Source organism: Aythya marila (genome assembly GCF_965140915.1).
Source record: "Aythya marila genome assembly, chromosome: 13".
Taxonomy (NCBI): Eukaryota; Metazoa; Chordata; class Aves; order Anseriformes; family Anatidae; genus Aythya; species Aythya marila.
In genome coordinates this window covers 5,659,609-5,680,171 of record NC_139054.1, presented here as the reverse complement: position 1 = coordinate 5,680,171, position 20,563 = coordinate 5,659,609, and the positions used below count along the sequence as shown (strand labels likewise).

Below are 20,563 nucleotides of genomic sequence, written 5' to 3'. Positions count from 1 at the left end.
GTAATCTACCTTCTATCTAATTTGCACCTGAGGGGAAAAAAAAAACAAAACCAAACACATCTATATACATACAGAAACTTACTCTGTCTGGTCAGAAAATATATTTCTAGCAAAAATAACTTTAAAAATGACTCATATGCTTATTCAAGTTCCTTGCTTAATCAGCTTGGCAAAAAGTACTACTAGTGCAAAAGATAACCCTCCCCAACCTGATAACCCTATTTTGAACTCCATATGTAACAATTCTCAATAACTTCTTCCATATATACGGTATCTACACAACTGTAACAAAAACACCTCAATACACTTCAAAAGTTACCCCCACTCAACAAAATAAAGATTATTCTCTTTGCAAAATCAAAATAACTATTTTTTTTTCTCTATGAGGTAACATGAACACATGATCTATACTGCATTCCCAACTGTGCTTGCTTCTTGCAGTGTACACTTTTGCTAAGTTATTCTCCCCTGATTATGTCCTGATTGCATTTTTATTCTCCCAGGGCCCTTTTATACTCCCCTCATTTGTGTTTCTATTATTTACTGATTTAACTGAATCTTACCACATTAGACTTGACCAGTTTAAAGCTTTCCCAATTCTATTTCACTGGATGACTATAACAACAACAACAACAAACTAACACACAGTAACTCAACTTTGAAATTATCTGCTATGTGATGGCATGCAATCAAAACAGACTCACAATTCTTTTGATGCATACTGCACCACAGAGGAAAATTTATCTCAGCATAGCTTAGGTAAAAATTCATGTATTTTGTGTGTTAAAAAAAAAAAAAAAATACACACAAAACCCACCAACATGCATTCCAGGACATTTCATATTTTCAACATCCTTTATTAGAGCTGAAAGAGAGATAATAAAGGAGATGGATTTAGATTTGCAACAGACAGTGCATTCACTCTGTTTCAAGATAAATCCACTACTCTGTATACCCTAAAAGAAGCCCTTATAAATTCCACATCTGCTTTCTACATTAACAGTTTCTTCCATTGGACTGCCAATTTCTTCAAGCACTATAGCTCACATACATACCCCTTATTGTAACATTTAACCCTAAGAAATAAAGCAGAGGACAAAGAATGAAGACTAAAACTTCACATAAAACTCCTTCATCCTCCAAACAATTCTGTTCAACAAGGAACAACAAAGAAAATATTCTTAATGTCGGTCTCTCTCAGTACATGACCATGCAGGAAGATAACATTCAAACTCCTCTTTAATAGAAATGTCTCCCTAACATGATAATGATATAAGGTATCATTAAATGAATGAAAATGTTTCACTTAAAATGGATAGAGTAAGAAACTGTGTAGCAATTCTGAAATTTTATAAAATTATAAATTCTGAAGCTATAAAATATGGTGGGAGTTCTAGTAAGTACTAAGACAAGGGGGTGGGGGAAAAACAGTTTCATGAAAAATGGATTTTTTCACTGATTTTAGGAATCCTAATTTGGGGAAACAATGATCAACCCTGTCATTTACTGTATTAAATAGCAAACCAAACCCAAATGTATTTCAACCACAACACCAAAGGAAAATCATTATAGTTGAGTAGTAAAGTATGTTGCCTTACTAGAGCAATTAATCATTGTAAGTCAATTTTGCATAAAGATTCAAAGCTTTTATGTGCTTCATATTACAGCTGACACAACAGGATATTGTATTGCATGTCTAGAATATTTACATACAATAGGAACACTGCATTTAACCTTATACCTTACAGTGAAGTCTGTTGGCCTTCATAGCATATAGACAGTCATACAAAATGTGACACCACTCATGCAACAATTATAGTAGGGGATTAATATTTTTTTCAGGGTCAAAAATTATTGATGCGAAAGGATTAGTAAATTCCACAAAGCCATATTAACATCTCTCCAAGGAAATTAAATTGAATAGCAACTTTTATATGATGGCTGTCACTGAAACAACACGGAAGAAAAATGACACAGAGACAATCCCAGAAACTGAGCACTGCCATATTGTTCAGGACTGACATCTTCAGAAAGCATTTCTGACATCATATCTTCTAATTGCAATGGATCCTGGATGTATTTCTGACATGTTGATTACCTAGTTTTTAAATTGCTACCTTCAAAAAGGCATCTGTACAATCAGATCATTTTATTTGCTGAAGAAAAAATCTCTACAAACTAAAATCACAGCAGTGCATGAGCTCAAATCTCTCATATAGCAGTCTCTCTGCCCCCCCTCATAACTTAATAACGTCAATAAGTCAAACGTAACTAAACATAGTATAAGTTGCTTTGAATCTGATTCTGAACTTTGCAGGGTCAATTCTTCAATGAGATTCAGAATGCTGAGATGCTATGAGCTTGAACAATTAGCAGTGCAAAAACAAAAAAGACAACACTGCTCATTGATGCCCTGAATTTTCTAAGAGAGCTGCCAGTTAGGAAACTAAAAGCAGATTATATGTATATACTAATTCTTCCCATCTTCTATCACAGTGCTTTCAGAAGTGGGATATTCTGCCTATGCTGATCAAATACAGCAGACCTTTGGATGCACTTCTAAGAATTACAAGCATGATCAGTTTAATCAAGTTTGTCTTTAATCAAGTTGAGCTTTAGCATGCTCATTTCAATATGATGAGTGTTCAGACAGAAGAGATTCTTAAATGTAACCTCTTATAAAATGATATAGTTGATTTTCTTCTTAAAAAGTGCATTCCATTATTCTTTTTGTGCATTTAGTGCAACACAATATTAACACAAATTTGGGGCATACACATTCTGTGGAGCGAACTCAAACAGCCAAGCAACTCACTTAAATCTTAAAAACATTTACCTACAAGTGACAAATTTTATGTTCTCACAGTTCCACAAACTTAGAATAAAGCATTCAGGATGCACATTTAAACATATACCAATGGCATGAGATTCTTCCTTTGCACATCATGTTAACCAATTTTGCGAATTTGAATAAAAAAGTCTACAGAATATGTAGTACAAGGTAGAAGCTTTTAGGAACATTTTAGTATCTCATTAACAGCAACCAAGTTTACCGCTCCACTACAGACCTTGGTAAATGTTATCCCTGTTACTTAAATATACTTCAAAATTTGAACATGAACAATTTATATACTTGGGAATGTGCTGCAAAGCTGACTAAAATCCAGAGAACTACAACATCAAAACAGAAGTTGCTTACAGTCAAAAGCAGGCCTACATATTAGTCTGTACACTCAATTCTGAAGACACAAACTAAAAAAGGAATCACACCTGAAATGTAACATTACTTATAAAGCAAAAAAACATACAATATAGTGGGACTTATATTTACTGCTTAAAGCCTTTTATTTACTGCTTAAAGACTACTCCATTTAAGAAGTACTAAACATGTACTAAGGATGGCTTACAAAGCAGCAACTTTCAGGTTATAGGCACAATGCATGTTGTCATCTCCATTGAGTTGAACTTTATTCTGTCCTAAGTGTTTCTAAACTCTTTCATTCTGACACCATGCCCTTTACCTTAAAACCTATATTATAAATCTTAATCATTCCTTCTTCGTGCTACTTTCCATTCTCCACTTACTAAATGCTCTTCCTATTTTTTCTCCAGCTGATTGCTTTCTCACCTCCCATTCTGTTATTTTACTCAGCTGACTAGAGCAGAACAACAAAATGAAACTGATTAAACTGGAAGCCCAACCAAATCATAGCTTGAAAATTAATTCAGTTCACATTCCTACTTCATCAGATGTCCTCAGCCCTCAGCCCAAAAAATATAAGAGAATATCTTATATTTTTTATCTTTTAAGCTAGAATAAATAACTCCTGTTTCATTCCCCTTCACTGCGTGCACTCTTAAGTCCTCTTAAGTAAGACTTTAGAGGACTGAGGCTAGCAAGTCTTAAGACAGGTGCTTTTTTTTGGTTATTCCTTGAAGTTCATTTTTGACTGCAAGCTGCAGGCTTAAGTTTAAATGAATTCTTAGCACTATGAGTACCAAAACACCATGTTATTACAATGCAACGAAAACAACAAAAAGGCTACATCCAGAAGCCTGGTCTTTCTGTTCCACATAATATTTACCACATAACTTAATACTTTAGAACTTTCCAACAACAATGAAATGAAGATTTTCCACCACGTTTCATTTTTTCTTGGTTGGGTGGTGTGTAAAAGAGAGAAAGAGGAAGGACAAGAAATGGGTTGAGACGTTTGGAAAAAAAAATATCTTCCTGTTGTCTGGAAAAAAGAAATCTTCCCGTAATAACTTCAGCAAGGTAAACCTTCTGTCCCTAGACACTATATAGGAAAAGTATTTTGTCTAGTTACATAACCAAGATTTTTCTGGAATATCTCTTTTAACCAAAAACTGCACTTGCTGATGATTTTTTTTTTCAAATACTACTTTTGCATATAAGAACAAAAAATCCTTATAAATATTTCAAGAAAAAGTGCATTTAGAAGATGATCTCAAAGACTGTACATGACCTATAATTCAAAGATCTTTGAATGGCTTTTCTTTTCTAGTTCCCAGGAGTAGTGACAAGTGCATTCAGGCAACAGGTATTTCAAATGCATTTGTACAATGCATGTACAAAACTTCATAGAAATTTCACCCTTTGGTATTACTTTTGAGGCACCCTTAGGTATGAGCAAATTCTAATATACATAATATACATACTAATTTACATACTCATAAAGAAATGAAGGAGCCAGTGCACTTCAAATTGTCTCATAAACAAAACAGGCTTCCCCAAAAATGACATCTCAAAACACCACGTGAATTATTTTTTCCATAACAAGCTAGGAGGATATCCCAAGTGCTAACAGATAAGAGTGTTAGTGCCATTAACATTCTTCCAGCACTTTTTGTCAAGGCATAAATGTCCTGTTGCTCAGTCACTCAAAAAAAAAAAATTCAAAGACAATTCCAGTATCTGAGATTCTGAATCAGTGTATTGTTTCTAGTGGCTGCTATGTGAGATTCTGTAACGGTGCTTCCTACAAAAGTCAAATCAGTTAATGCTTAGTGCACATTAAGCATTTTCTAACAGTGAATAAAAGACCCATACACATTTAAAGTACACCTAGCCCTAGATCATTTAATTACCACTGAAATACATCAAATAACCCAGTAACCAATAAATCACACATTTCCTAGTGAAGCAATATTCATCATTAGGTAGAACAATGAGCACAAACTCGAATCAAGTAAAATCCCTTTCAAGACAGAAGCTATTTTTTTGTTTTAAATGACTATTAATAGGGTTCACTTTTGAAAAGTAAAATTAGTCAATATTGTTCTAATGAATAAGATAAAGGAAAAAAACAAAGCAGGATCTAACTGCAGTAATTTTGGTATGTTGGTTCATGGTTTCCTAGATTTAAATTTTCTTAACAATACGCTTTTAATTTTACATATGAATGTAATAAACAAGAAAAAGTGATCGGCACCATTTATTACTCTCATAGGCAGAAGATTTTAACAAGATTATGCATGTTAAAATTTTTTACTAAGGTAAATGATATAGAGGAAAAAGACAGTTTAAAAATAAGTTAGTAATATGTCACAGACATCATTAATGCATCTGAGATACATTATGTTAAAAAAAAAAAGTGTGATTCTTTACAAATTATATAATGGTCCAAAAGCAAGACCTCTGATTCTTCATATACAAGCAGCTATAGCAAAAACCTAGTTTCCCTAGAAAGACAAACACTCATGCTTTAACATCACTTAAAAAGAAAATAATCCATATAACTATTACTTGTAAGTACAAAATTCTGAGTTTTCCATTTAAAATCTTTAATTATAGGCACAAAAACTGAAACAAATCAAGGAGTGAAAGCCAAATTTGTCATAGTCTATAATTACTTCTCCAGTGCTACATGAAGCTGGGATAATTATAAAGAAACCTCTCACATATATATGATCTTCAAGTAAAATACTATTCTAGTCCTGGATCAGATTATGAAAAAGTTACTTAACATACCACATAATTCACAGGCAGAATATTTTTATGTCTTTTCTTTTTCTGTAACCGTATTACATTTTACTTTACTTTACAGAACAGCTGTAATTCTCATTAGGTTCTGAAATCAATTGCTATTGGTGGCCAACCATATAAATCACCTTCAGGATCCCAGTAACTTCAGACAGTGCTGTGAGTATTCCTTAAAACTTGGGCAATTAAGTGCCTGAAGAAAATCCCAATATAAGGCAGGTAAACTAAAACCCTAGTGTGACAGCATGATAGTGCCTATACTATCACTTCAGAATCCCACAAAAATTTTTCTGTGCAGTTACCCCCTAGAAGTCCAGTGTTCCTTATAAACAACATGTAACTGCACTTACAGGATGCAGACCTGTGTCCCAGCAAGCAGTGGTCATGGAAGCAACTTTGCATTGTTTCCTAATGCTTTGATGCTTGGACTACATGATCTCAGAGGTGTTTTCCAACCTCAGTGATTCTAACTGAATACAAAGTTCCACTGTGATGGTGGTGACAGAAACAGCTTCTGATGTAGAACAAAGACAAATAATATTAAATTTTTAACTCATGCCTGTGAAGCTTCAAAAATACTGAAGCACTGTACTTAGTTGGAAGCTGCATTACAAAAGCATATTAAAAAAACACCAAGAATACTAGAGAAATGAGCCTACTTGGTTATCACAGATAAATTTAAGTCACCTGACCATAGTATCAAAATTCTTGCACTGAGAAAGAGATATGTAATAGCCACTAAGTCTTAAAAAACTTAAGATGGCTAGAAACTGAAACCACGAGAAGTCAAACCAGCATCAACCTGTGTATGTTTGAAAGAAAATCATTGATAGAATCTATTAGGCACGTAGAAGAAATTATACTATCTGAATTTTTCGAATCAAGATTTTATACTCTCATAAAAGACATGCTTTTAGACAGAAAAATCCAAGTATGATGTTGACAGTGGCATTACCTGTTAAGACCACTCTATCATAGTTGAAATCAAATCTTATTATCACAATAAAATTAATTGGTTATAAAAGAAGGAAATCAAACTACAGTTGCTTCATCTGCAATTCTTATTATGTTCACTGAACCTTATGAACAATCAAATAGAAAAAAATCATACACCCTTAGGCAGGAAGTCACATTGACGCAACTACAGAGCCAATTCACCAGAACCAATATCTGCATAGTCCTAAAGCAAGTCTAATAGAAAACCAAATATACTTGTGAAATCAAGTGATTTTATTTAGTTGCCTCCAGTTTTAAATATAAACTGCTCAGATAACTCATTTTGCCTCAGTTTATATGTAATAAAAATGTGTCAAAATAAGTGTCTGAAATGTGTACCCAGTTAGCAAACTATAGTCACTGAATTAAATTGAATTTTGAATTCAATTTGTAAATTACATTGAATTAAAACTCTTAGAGCTATATTTAATTTTTTTAGTCAGTGGGACATACTTACTCATCTACTGTGGAATAGTAAAATATTATTCTTCCTGTCTTTCTATTTAATACCTAATGTAGTTCTGGGTTTAGGTCTTTGTCAATACTCTATCAATAACTACATCAAGTTGTGTGCACTGAAATGAGTAACTGTACACACCAAATAAAACACTGATTAAGAAAAGTCACAAATTAGCCTGCTTAAAAATGGGTAATGGAAATGAAATCTAACTCAAAAGTAAGCAGGATTCATACTCGTATTTTTGTCACTCGTAATACAACAAAAAGCTCGCATTGTTTTTCTTTTAAGTTATAGAAACCAAACTTGTTCTATACCATTTCCTTCTACGCTACGAATTATATTATTACTTTTATTATTATAAATATTACAAGTGGTATTTTTTATTGTAATTAATGTCCTAATTTAGTAGGATACCAAGCAATACTCCTTACATTCTATCTGAAGGAAGTCTCATTCACAATTACTTGTACACTGCTTTGTTTAGTGGCAGGTAAAGAAAAGAGAAACTATGCCTTTAATCCTGCATGCCAAAACCCTACTGAGAGATGATTTATATTCCAACATGTACCAATTTTTCTGAAACACTCATGCAGTTAGAGATGTTCAGCTTGAAATTCCTCAACTTCCTAATCTCAGTATGTGCTATCAACAACAGTTCTTCAACAATATGACAGAAACAAAAGAAACAGATTGATGATTAAAATGTGATATTTTTCCTCTTAAATAATTCCTCTTAAATCCCTTCCATATTTATTGTCCATTCTAAAAAATATAACACAGGAATGTAGAACATTTTTAAAATATTAAACACATTTGATCATTTGACATAACATTCCTTAGGCAGAATCAGTTCATTTTTTAATCTTATCTGTTTTGTTAAGCCACCAAATTCACTGGTAGGATAAAAAGCTGTCAGACATCTACAGTTCAGGGTACCTACTTTAATTACCAGGAACTGGTAATCTAGCTGTGACATTAACATATGTGCACCAGAGCAAGTCTGCCTTCTTAATAGACTTGCAACATTTTTAATTTTTTTTTAAAGGATCCTTATATTATCGCTAATACAAAAAGCCATTTATATACATATATATGTACACATATGTTTTAATCTCAGTCACACTCCAAGGCAATCTTCGTGCTTCAATAAATTCAGGAGACAAGCAGCAGATACAAAAAAAGGTACCTATGTGGCCTCACCAATACTTGAATGATGTAAATAATCTTCTCTAAGTATAGTAAAGGCACAAGCAGAAAAATAACAAATGACAGAGCACTGGCTCAACACAACTGAACGTATGTATGTATACAACTTGCAATACAGTTTTTTGTAGACAATAAGTCTACAACACATGTAAAATTCAAAATGACACAGTGGCAAAAGGTGCATTTCAATATCTTGGTTTCATGTCCAAAGAAAACTGGTTTATACTTGACTGTATTCAGCCTACACACAATGTCAAAACAAAGGGCTATTACAAGTGAAGGTTTCCCTATGTGAATGCATCTCAGGAAAACAATTTTTTCTTCTACTAAAAATACCAGCAAACCTGATTAAATGTGATTACTAACATGTCTCCTAACCTTGCAAAAAAGACAAGGTAGAATAAGGCAGAAGAGAACAAAAATTTTCTTCTTATGAGTTGTCTACTTCAAGTTAGTTTTCTAGTCTTGACAGAAACTTAAAATAAATGCATACAGAGAAGACATTAAACATATTCTTGTGAATTTCTGTCACCGAACCCATTCAGATGATTAATCCTGCTAAAACTCAGATTCCAAATACATTGGGTGAATCCTTCATTACATTCACCTACTAAGTGTGATAAGCAAGTAACAGCAGCTCTAGACATCCATCTCCATTTTTTTTAAACAAAAAATCCCACAAAATTATAACTTCTGTCTCATTGCATTATCATTGCATTAAGATACCACGTGAATTATCGGAGCTTCTATAAATGCACAAAATGCCTGTCTTTACCATGTACCATACTCTAAATGCTTCCACACAAATGTGCTTTATGCATTTTATTTATTTTATTTTTTTAAAGAAACATGAACTTCTGCCTGGTCTCAGAAAATTTTGTGAGCTTCTTGCACTGACAGTATACTTATACCTTATATTCTTGCACGAAAGTAAAGACTGATATGTAAAAATTTTGTAGAGAAAACAATCTAAACAAACATGTTTTGGTATTCTCCCACAGTTTTTCCTTGTACTGAAGAACGTACAGTCTCTATTCTCTATTTATTCTGAAATAAAAGCACAAATCTCTCAAGTACCAAGTATCTAAATACTTTTACTCTAAACAGGTCTGACCAAAAAAAAAAAAAACAAACCACCACCCGATACTCTCCTCTTCAAATATCAAACTATCTGAAGCTAAAATAAGAACTGATCTTAACTCTACTGCTGGCAGTTGTTGAGACAGAAATGACTTAACAGTTACCATTAAATACTGTTCTTTAGAACAAAAACATAAAACTATCTTCATGACAAGACACTTTAATTCCTTTAAGAAAGCTATCTGCTTTTCTCCTTTGGAATACTTAAAATTATACACCAATTACGAATAAAACATAAGATTCAGCTTAGTTAATGGCTTCCTTGTTTTCTTACATTCAGCATATTCTGATATACTTTTTCTCTCCACTAGAATAAAAGCATGGAAGAAGAGATTTAAAACTTAATTTTAAGTGTTGTGAAATACTTAACCAGACAAAGTTAACATTGATATCAGCCGTATAAACATGCAAAAAGGATATGCTCATCTTTTCTACGAACTTATCATGTTCATCTTGTGTTTTAGGGAAATTCTCTATGTCATTCTCTAGGCGCTGGATTTGCTGGTTCATTGAATCAAGGTTGCTCTTCAGAGTCTGGGCAGAAACTAAGAAAAAGAGTCAGTAAGTAAAAAGCTTCCAGAATACAATTAAAAATAAAGGGTATCAGAAAGGGAGAAAACAACGACATTATGAATAGTCTTAAGGAGAATTATTCCATGAAGTAGACACATTTTTCTGAATTACTGTTCATAAAAAAAAATTCAACTCTACATAAAAATAAGTTAAAATATCTAATGTAATACACCAAATCATCACACTTAATATGGAAATGTCACCACTTAATTCTACCATTAGTTCAAATGATTCAATTTCTATTCAAATTTATTGGTAAAAAATCTAGTATTTCATTCTTTTATATGTAATTCAAAGATTAGAAAGTAACTAAGGTTCAAAGAGACTTCACCTTATTAATGCATGTACTTGCTTAAATGAATCATCTTATTAACGCATGTACTTAGTTACAGAAGTGATTTAAGGAACAGACAAAGAAAAAAGATGAAATATTTTTCTTTTACTGAAATTAAACTGATTTCTATGAACCAATGTCTGTGAAACCCTCTGTTAACATCAAAGACAGGTTTGAATAATACAAGTCACTGACAATTAAAAAGAAGTAAAGGACTCATAGTACAGCACTAAAAAGTAAACAGAGAATAGACACATACATATGGCACACACTTAATATCCAGGCACATTTTGAGATATATACTGTCTCACAGGCATACATGTGTATATTACGCACAGACATGTAATATATAAATGTACGCATCTCTGATATGTAATACTTTATCATTTCAGACTTTGATTAAAATATAACAACTGTTAAAGCAATTGTGTATGGATTCTATTATCCTCTCAATTTGCTAACTGCAATTTTAAGGTAAGAACACCTTTTTTGCTGCATTTGTTTGTTTGTGGTGATTCTTCTGTATGAATCCTGGTATTTTATGCTTATTTTGTGACCTGCACAAATCCTGTGTGCCAGCTTCCTACTTTCTCTGAAATAAGCTGTCATGATTTTCGTGTATTTTCACCTAGGAGTAAACTGCCAACAGTACATAGCAGAATATAATCTTCATCAGTTGAACATCAAGGGACTTACAGTATTACAAATAAAATTCCTTTAGAAAACAGATGTCCCTATTTCACAAACATAACCAGAGGTGATCACTGAAAATATCAGTGTGTCCAGCAGCATTCTCCTGGCAATATGGATCTCCTCCAGAGCATTCCACAAATTAATAATAAAAATAAAGTAATTTAATTTAAAACTCCTTTCAAGTTCTGAAAAGCTGTGTCAATGCTGAAAACATTACAAATTCAGTATCTATTAGATGAGCATACACTTCCTGGAAAAGGTAAAAAGTAAAGTTAAAACTCAAGTCAGGCCACTGCAAATTACTGAACTTTTATGTTCTATTAATTTCAAACAATTTTTGAAGCGTTGATTACTCAAAGTAAGTTCTGCTGCGTTTGTGTCAAAAGCTTCCATTTTGCCCTGTCACTATTAGTCTATAGTCCAGCTTTGCTTGGCTTGTTTGTATAACCTAAATTTTATATATACATGTTTTATATAAATAATTCACTGTGAAACAACTATGGCACATGATATACTACTGTGGTATATGTGCAGAAATCGCAGGCAGAAAGGAATCCAAAGTAAGAGGAGGAGTAAAGTGTTGGTAACACAATCAGGGAAAGCTGTTCAATCATTGAGTTATTAAAAATGCACTAGACAAGACATGGAACAATTTGATCTAACAGACCTCCTTTTCAGGCTCTTAACTTTTAACAAGTGTTTGGTCTTTCCAATTTGTTGAAGTGCAAGCCATGCCTCCAGAGGCATAACAACCTTCCTCATATCAAGAAGAGTGTAAATTCAAGTACAGATGAGAATAAAAATAAGTAGCACTGTGAAAGCTACAAAACAGTACCAACTTCTCACTAAAGGTTGGTAATAAGGAATTCTGAATGGATTTCTTTCTTTGAGAAGCCACTTAAAGGGGTCTTCAAACCTCAATTGGTTTAGCTATATTCAGAAATTCTTTAATGCTCTAATTTCTTTAATAAGTAACAGCCTATGAGAGTCATCTGGACTGTTCCCTAATTTTGCCTCTGATAATTACTCTTCAGGAAAAGAATTGAATCCTTAAAACACATGCCATACTGGAAAGCTTTGTTTAAGGTGGAACTCAAATTATAGCTTGAAAATGTAGCTTCAAATTCCAAACTACCATGACTTTGCATAACACTACACATTAGAAGATAACTGCCAAATAAATTCTAAAGCCCATAAAAGACAGGGAAAACTTTTTAGACATATTTGCAGGCCAATCCTGAATCCTACTGAGTCTCCCAACAGGATGTATTTCAGAAATTGAAGATTGGAACTACAACACAAAATCTGCAAAGCTTTACTTCTCCATCTTCTTCACTGAAATCTTGTCAGTGAAAGAGAACACTTCTGTCAAAAAGCTTTTAATGAGATGATGCTACCATCAATACGACAATGATATATGCAAATATGGGACTGCAAATACATATGCATATGATATGACATATGCAAACAGAGTTTTCTGGAGGACAGCAGTTACCCAGTATTTGATGCACCTACATTCAGAAAAAGACATTGAGAGATTTTCTGACATTTCATTATTGCATTTTATGTGAATGAAAAGAATGACAGAAGTCACTATACAGTGTAAGACTGACTTTTGATTGTGAAGAAAAATGCCAGCTTTCAGATTCTATTATGGAAAGAACAGTCACAGATGCAGGCATTATATTTATAATGCCATAAGGCACTGTCTATTTCATATCCACTAACATGCCAGATCGGGCAAAATCTGTTTCAGCAATGTAATCTGTGCAAGGTAGAAAATACCACAGATTTCTTTGTTAAAAACATTTTCTTCTACTGCAATGAACTATAGAACTTCCATTTGACAGAAATATGACTACTATTTATGAGTATAAATAATAAATAAATAAATAAACAACAACAACAACAAAAAAACTTACAAAACTTCTCATGACTCTACATCCTGGTAGACAGCCTAGTAGTTCCCGACTTTGGCAGACAAAGCAAGCAGGTAACATAAGTGTGTCAAGAATTGTTAAACGCAGGAGGAACTAGTCAGAATAATCAACTGATAAAAATGTTTCATTTAAAATATAACGCTATTTAAACCATGAACTATGATTTACAACTATTGTTCTTTTAAAATTTGAAAACAAATTGTTATTGTAAAATATATGGTTAACTTTCATCTTCTTCATTATGTGGGCTATGTATTTCTTTTCTACCATTTCTGGTAAGCTTAACAGCCATAGGAGCTTCAAGTTACAGAATATATATCTTTTGCAAGGATTTTCAAATACTTTTTACAATACAACTTTTTCTAGAAATCCCAAACATATTGCCTGACTCCAGTGAGGTATTCTCATTTTTGAAGTTTTTCATTGACTGTAGAAAGGGATGTGAATTTGTTAAATATTTATTAAAATCACAAATCATAAAATTGTAAGAGAAAATGCCATAACTGAATATTACTTGCATCCAGTTTGTCACAACCACGTGATTTTATTGCTTTTTTGCTTTTCTTTTCATATTAGGTAAGAAAGAATGCTTTGCCAATAATCTCTTGATAGTTAATCAGTTTGACCTTTGTTTATACTTTCCAGAATAAAACTGTTTCCTAATTTAGTTTTAGTTTTCAAAAAACACTAGGTTGTTATTCCATGTTTAAAAAGATAAAAATATTTTATTATACCTAATATCAGATTATTGAAGATTTTGGTACATGCATGGGCAGTTCACCTAATTCCCATTGACCTTTACATATTAAAATCCAGTTTTATGCTTTATCTCCTATTTGTTCAAAACCATGCATCTTTTGTTCAGATACTGGTTCTTTATGCTTACATGAAAATAAAAGCAAAGTAAGACTTTATTTTATTTACATGGGACCAAGAATATTGTCCTGAGATGTTAAAAGAAGTTGACTAAGTCTATGAATTTAGCTTTACGTATCGTTCAAACTGTGTGGCTGCCTTCTGCCTAAAAAGTAGATTTTGTTTATCTTTCCTTATTTAAATTCATACAGAGATAATATTGGCTGATAGATTTCCTTCTGGTTTACAGCAAAATGATCTGAATGCCCTCGTATCTGCAGCCAGTTTATTCAAACAAAAGAAGCCTCTTACATGAAAATTAAACTTGACTGTTCATTCCCTAAAACCACTGGTTTATAAAACAACAAATAATAAATAGGAAGTGAAAATCATCTCTTCCACACAAAGCACATTAACTTGCTACACAGAGGAAATGACCACACGTGACAGGGCAGATGAACATTACAGTCAAACAATAATGAAATACCACCATGGGAACAGTTGAGGCAAGTTACATAAATCAGGTTTATTCTGCCAAAAACCTGCTTTGTTACAGAAAGAAAAAAAAAGTCTGAAAGGGAAATTTTGGTCATTAAACATGAACAGTAATTTATGCTTCTGATAAGAAGTCCGCACTGTTTGTAATAAACTTAATGAGCTCCTATCTTACAGGATGAAATGTCTAACTGCAGTCAAACCTGCTTTGTATCTATCTTAGATTTCGGGATTAACCGGGACTTTGCTCCCATTAAATGCTTTCTCCCTCTTGGATGCTGTAGTTTATCTAAATTTTACTAACTCGTTCGGTTTAATTCCTCAAGTCAACCTAGAGAATATCAAAGGTTTTGAATCTCAGTATAAAAAAACTCAAAGCTGCAAAACTCTTAATCATAGTTTTTGTGAAAACACAGACCAAACTAAGGACGCTTACAAAGTAAGCTGGGGAAGTGGGGAGAGACAGACCTTGAAATCAACCATTCAAGTTTAAGATCAGTTTAAGAAAGTTATCTGTCTCCATATGTAACATTCATAGCAATGCTCAGACATAGCAGTCAGATGTAGGTCATCTGCTGTACATTAAGGATTCACCTTTATTTATAAACTACTTCAATATTGCAATGTACAAGTCATTTCTTCAGTTTCTATGTTGCCTTAAACCACAATATCATCCTCAACCCTATTCAAACAGAACAGCTGAATTTTGTCAATAGGCATTCATGCCAATTAGGTATCCAACAGCAAAGAGGTGAAAAACATGAGACCAGCGAATGCTCAGAATAAAAATACAAGTCTATATATTTACCGTGTATTTACTGTAGCCCTGGTGATACTTTCATTGGATGTAAAGAAGAAAAACAAAGTTGGATTCTGAAATAACTACCTTTCTTGGAGTAAAACTAACAACTTTAAGCATTAATTTAATGTGGATTATTATCCTAATTCTGAAGTACTTATATATACTGAGGTAAGAGTGAAAAATTACTGCAGTCCACTTCAAAGAGTTATATCACATTGTCATTTATCCTGATTATCAGTTTTCTTGCACTCGTACAGTAATTTCTCTCATTAACATCTAAAACTTTTCTGTTACAGTTCTGAAGTCTGTTATTTCACATAGTAACTAAACTGGGGGAGTGGAGTTGGCTTTATCTGAACCAGCAAGACCTTTTCAACTTTAAGCAATATATAGTGTTTATGCAGAAAGAAAGCGCGAAAGGGTACTTATGAAGTTGACCAAAAAAAAGTCTATGACAAAGAATAGCAGTTGTGGCTTAATTGCCATTGGTATTTGAAACAGAATGTTAACATAAGAAATGTTATGCTTTGATGCAACATTTTTATCTCAAAGATAATCATAAACCTCACTCAATTACTACTAAATTACTACTAAAGCAAATATGATCAGGGAAAAATTCTGTTAGGATAAATCTTTATTATAACTTATACTACATGATAACCATTTACACTCTATGGCAGACATTATTTATGATATAAATAATTTTAATCTTTCCATAGCTATGGAATGCTGAAAAGCACACCTTATTATATACAACGGTTATCCAACAATAAATCAAGTTCTCTATCACATCTACTGGACAACACTGCAAACTGACCAAAAATAAAATCAGTATTAATCATTGACTGTACAGTGTAAATTGAATTGTACCTTTCTGAGCACATTAGAAAACATATTTGCTATTCTCTAAAAAAAAAAAATCAGGTATTAAAATGAGAAACATATTATGCATATACGCACATGTGTGCTTACTCTCAAACAGTAAGTCTTGAAAGGCCTAACAGTAATCAACGCTGCTTATACAATTTTTTTGCGTATCATTTTGTAAGCACTTCACTGTGTTGTATTATTTCCACAACCTACTTCAGAATAAAAGTTACTTTATTACTATTTCTCCCCCTCACTTTTTCTTAAATCAAGAAACATCAGAAAAGAAAAAAATCCACGTGGATTATTAATGCTTACATGTTACATAAGCCTGCAATCTAAAGAGAAATGTTTTGACATGAAATATCTCCAAAGAGCTATTACCTCTAGGTGTTTCATCTACTTGCTTACCTTTACTTGCACTCTCAACATGCTGCAGTTCATCTGGGAATTTTAAGATGTCCCGGTAATTCTCCTCACAGATTTCTGCCAGAAAATGCAGTAAGGTTGTTTTCTGATCTGTTGATTTAGTATCTCTAATCTAAAAAGTGAATAGAAGAAAAAAAAAAAAAAAAAACACTTTTTAAAAACGTTTTTTCACATCTGCCAAATTAATTTTATTTAAACTCATTAGCAAAACGTTAACTAAATAGGCTGCCTGCAAACGAAGCAAAAAGAAATTAAAAAGAAACTTCTGCAATTCTACTTTCTACAAGACTGCAGAGGGAATTTAACCCCATACTGTGTTTTTTGTTTTTATTTCTTAAACCTGAAGACAGTACAATTATGTTTTCAGATTTTAGCAAAAGCAGTTCAGAATCCTGTCATATATATATATATATATATAATTATATATATATATATATATATAATTATATATATATATTATAAAAAGATGTGGAAGAGGTTAATAGTTTAGTTCATTCTCTGGATGCCCCCACTGCCATTTCGAAAGCTATGCCTCTGAAACGCTGCATAGCTGGACATAGTGCTAAAATTGCTCTTTCACCAGGCAAGTTAAACAGAATTAATATAGTAAATTCTCAGTTTTTATTGAAGCAAAAACTAAAGAATAATGCTTGATCTTAATCTTCCAGCTTGCTTGGATTTTCAGACAAATTCTATTCAGAGAAATGAAATAAATGCACCACACTGGGACACCAAATGACAATACTAAAGCAAAAGTTATCCTAACTACCAGTAAAAGAAATTCAATTAGTCCAGTTTTATTCAGGTTAAGGTGCATGAGAATTATACACACTGAAGGCAATTTCATATTTTCACTTTACTCTCAATTGGACAGGCAATTTCTAGTGGTCTGAAATAAACTAGTGTTCTGAAGGCAATATGACCCTCTGCTCTCCATTAATATAAAGGCATTAACTGCTAGAATCAATTTATTATTTTAAAGATTGTCCTGAAATCATTGTTAAAATACAGGTCTAGTGATAAAACTTGAAGTAAATATATATACTTGTGGCATGTGCATGTAAATGAAAAGAAACATCACAAACTTAAGGGAATGACAAAAAGAATTTAAGTCCAAATTCAGTTTATCCATTTTCATGCAGATGTAAAGAATGAATGCATGAGTTGACCGAAGATTTAGTGGAAGTAGAGATTACCCGTTATTTACAAAATTCACAGATACAGTAGGTGGATGCAAGAGTTTGAGATGAATGCACCTCACTTTTCATAGAGAAGTGGTGTTACAAGTATATCTGTGAAGACCTTTAAACTGAATTTTATTAACCATAGTTCTTGCACACACACACAAAAAAAAAGCTACTGCATACAGAACAAATGAAATCAAGGATTTATTTAAGAAGTATATATAAATGTGTATAAAATCTCCTATTTGTTTTCTCATTCTGTAAATCACTAGTTCTAATTCTATAATCCTCATGACAGGCTTGCCATTGATGTTCAATTTAATACAGGCCTTTCAGCTTTATGGATTACCCTTTAAGAATAAATAAGTGCAGTCCAAAAACAGGCTTTTAAAAATATAAGGTATTTAGGCAATTAAGAATGCAATTTAATTCATAAAAAATCAGTGATATAAGATTAAACAGTGCTCAGTAACAGTATGTAGTTATACGGTTTTAATATGCTACGTATATATAAAGGTTTTTCCAACTTGAAAAAAAAGCATGTTAGCGGCCCAACATCTGCATAGTAGGAAGAAATTGCATTCCAATTTGTCCATGAACAGCAACTGTGGGATTTACACTCTTTGATCTTTATGATATCATAGTGGATAAAACATTTGTTCCCTGAAAACAACCAAATTACTTTACCTACAGATTACAAAATAAACATGTTTTGTCACCACCATTAATATCCAAACTAATATTAACATCTGCTAAACTGTTTAAAACATTTCATAAACAGTCATACAGATCCTGAGCAACCTTTTCAAATTCTCTACTTTAGACCAATCAAGGAACACATTTTAAGTAAATTAATTCATATTTGACTTATATTTGACCTAATATTGAGTAATTGTATCAATATTTTAAAATAAAATTCTAAACCTACTAATAATGAGAGAAGAAAATACGCACTTCTCAAGTGTATTTTGGCAGACTTTAAAAATAAATTACAAACAAAATAGAACCTAGAACGCTAACAGAAGTTTGAATATGCTTTGAAATTGTCTGTTTACCCTGAATACGAGTACACTCTGTGAAAACTTAATGGGTCCTTTCTCTTTTGACTCTCTGGTAGAACTTCACATTTTTGACTTTATGAAAAACACAGATCTCCCATTTTTAAAGGAAACGGTGGATTTTAGGGTTGTATCTTCATAATTTGTCAAGAGAACTTCATTGCTATCAATCTAGCTATATTAAATAATTAAAAAAAAAATATGAAAATATTTTGCATCCTGCCTAATAACCATATGTACTGGAACACAAGTTCGTGACTCCTAAAAAACCTTGCTTTTCAAATGCTTCTGCATTATGCCCCTTTTGTTTTTACTGTTTCATTTCCAAAGCATTCCCAGGGAAGTTACAACAGTTCCCTGAGACTTAATAAACAAAAAAAAACTCATTAATATTAAAAAAAATCATCATTTGATTTTTTTTTTTTTTTTAAAGCAAAATAACCTAATTTATCTACTACTTCTCTAGTAGTATTAATGCATTGGAACAGAAGAGCTTTTATAGAGCAACGCCCACATATATGGCATTTGTAAAACATTAGTAATGCATGTCACTGATTTAAGGTTTTCCAATCCATTTATTTTTATATGAGATACTAACAAGAATGTTAAAATCTTCAAATATAGATTTTGATTCCACGGCCTTAATCTGAGAGAAAACGTGGAAATAACACATTTGATTAAAGAAGTCAGTAGATCAATATAGGAGGTTTTATGGAGCAGCTTCCTGCTGAATGTCAAAGCATTAATTTGGTACTATTGCATTCCTTGTTTGGAATTTAAATCAAAGATAAATATACACAGAACACAATACTTGCAAGCATAGCCATTCAAATCAATTAAATATAGAGTATCTAGGTCTGCAGTTCAAAAATAACATCAATATAATAAAATAGTCCTGTTTCTTGCAATATTTTGATAAACGATTTAAAATGCTAAATCATACCATAACCAGTTTCAGGTATTAATTTGTTTTTCTTGCTTAACGGGTATCTTTGTATTAAGTTTTCAGGTGCCGGAGATAAAAGCGACAGTGAATGTAACGCAACTTAGTATATTCATAGAATCACCACCAGAGCAACATTTGATTATTATAAATCATAGAATATCCTGAGTTGGGAGACACCCACAAGGATCATCCACGTCCTGCTCCTGGAAGAGCTTTCTATTGATTTAAATGAGATTACATAAAATCATGCATCTCATGCCAAGAAATCTCTCTCTCTCTATCCCAACCTTAAAAGAGAAAGTTAAAAGAGAAAGGACCAATAGTCAATAAATAAACACTAGTCAGTGATACTCAACCTATATGAACAGCTCATCTTGTACTATTCTCACTACGAACAACACAGAAATATTACTTATTATATAAAATAACAAATTGTTCCAGATGGAATAATAGAAAAGCTTTATTTAAAGCAACAATGCTTGCTGTTAGCCTTTCCATTAACTCAAACACAAAACAACAGAAGCTGTACTCTACATATGCTTAAAGCTAATTTTATCTCTTTCAATTACATTTCTATC

The 20,563-nt window shown here is 32.4% G+C and overlaps 1 protein-coding gene across 5 annotated transcripts in view; it reads right to left on the bottom strand.

Annotated features, from left to right (window-relative positions):
- DIAPH2 (diaphanous related formin 2) overlaps window positions 1-20,563 on the bottom strand; it is a 184,964-nt gene that overhangs the window by 77,454 nt on the left and 86,947 nt on the right. For 4 of the 5 annotated variants that reach the window (XM_082771025.1, XM_082771028.1, XM_082771026.1 and 1 more), the window contains 2 exons: window positions 16,780-16,909; window positions 10,231-10,354 (listed from right to left, as the gene is read on the bottom strand). In XM_082771025.1, coding sequence (XP_082627151.1) covers window positions 10,231-10,354; window positions 16,780-16,909 — 254 coding nt within the window. Of the gene's footprint in view, window positions 1-6,505; window positions 6,522-10,179; window positions 10,355-16,779; window positions 16,910-20,563 lie in introns of those variants that run through there. The other variant, XM_082771029.1, reaches the window with a different exon arrangement.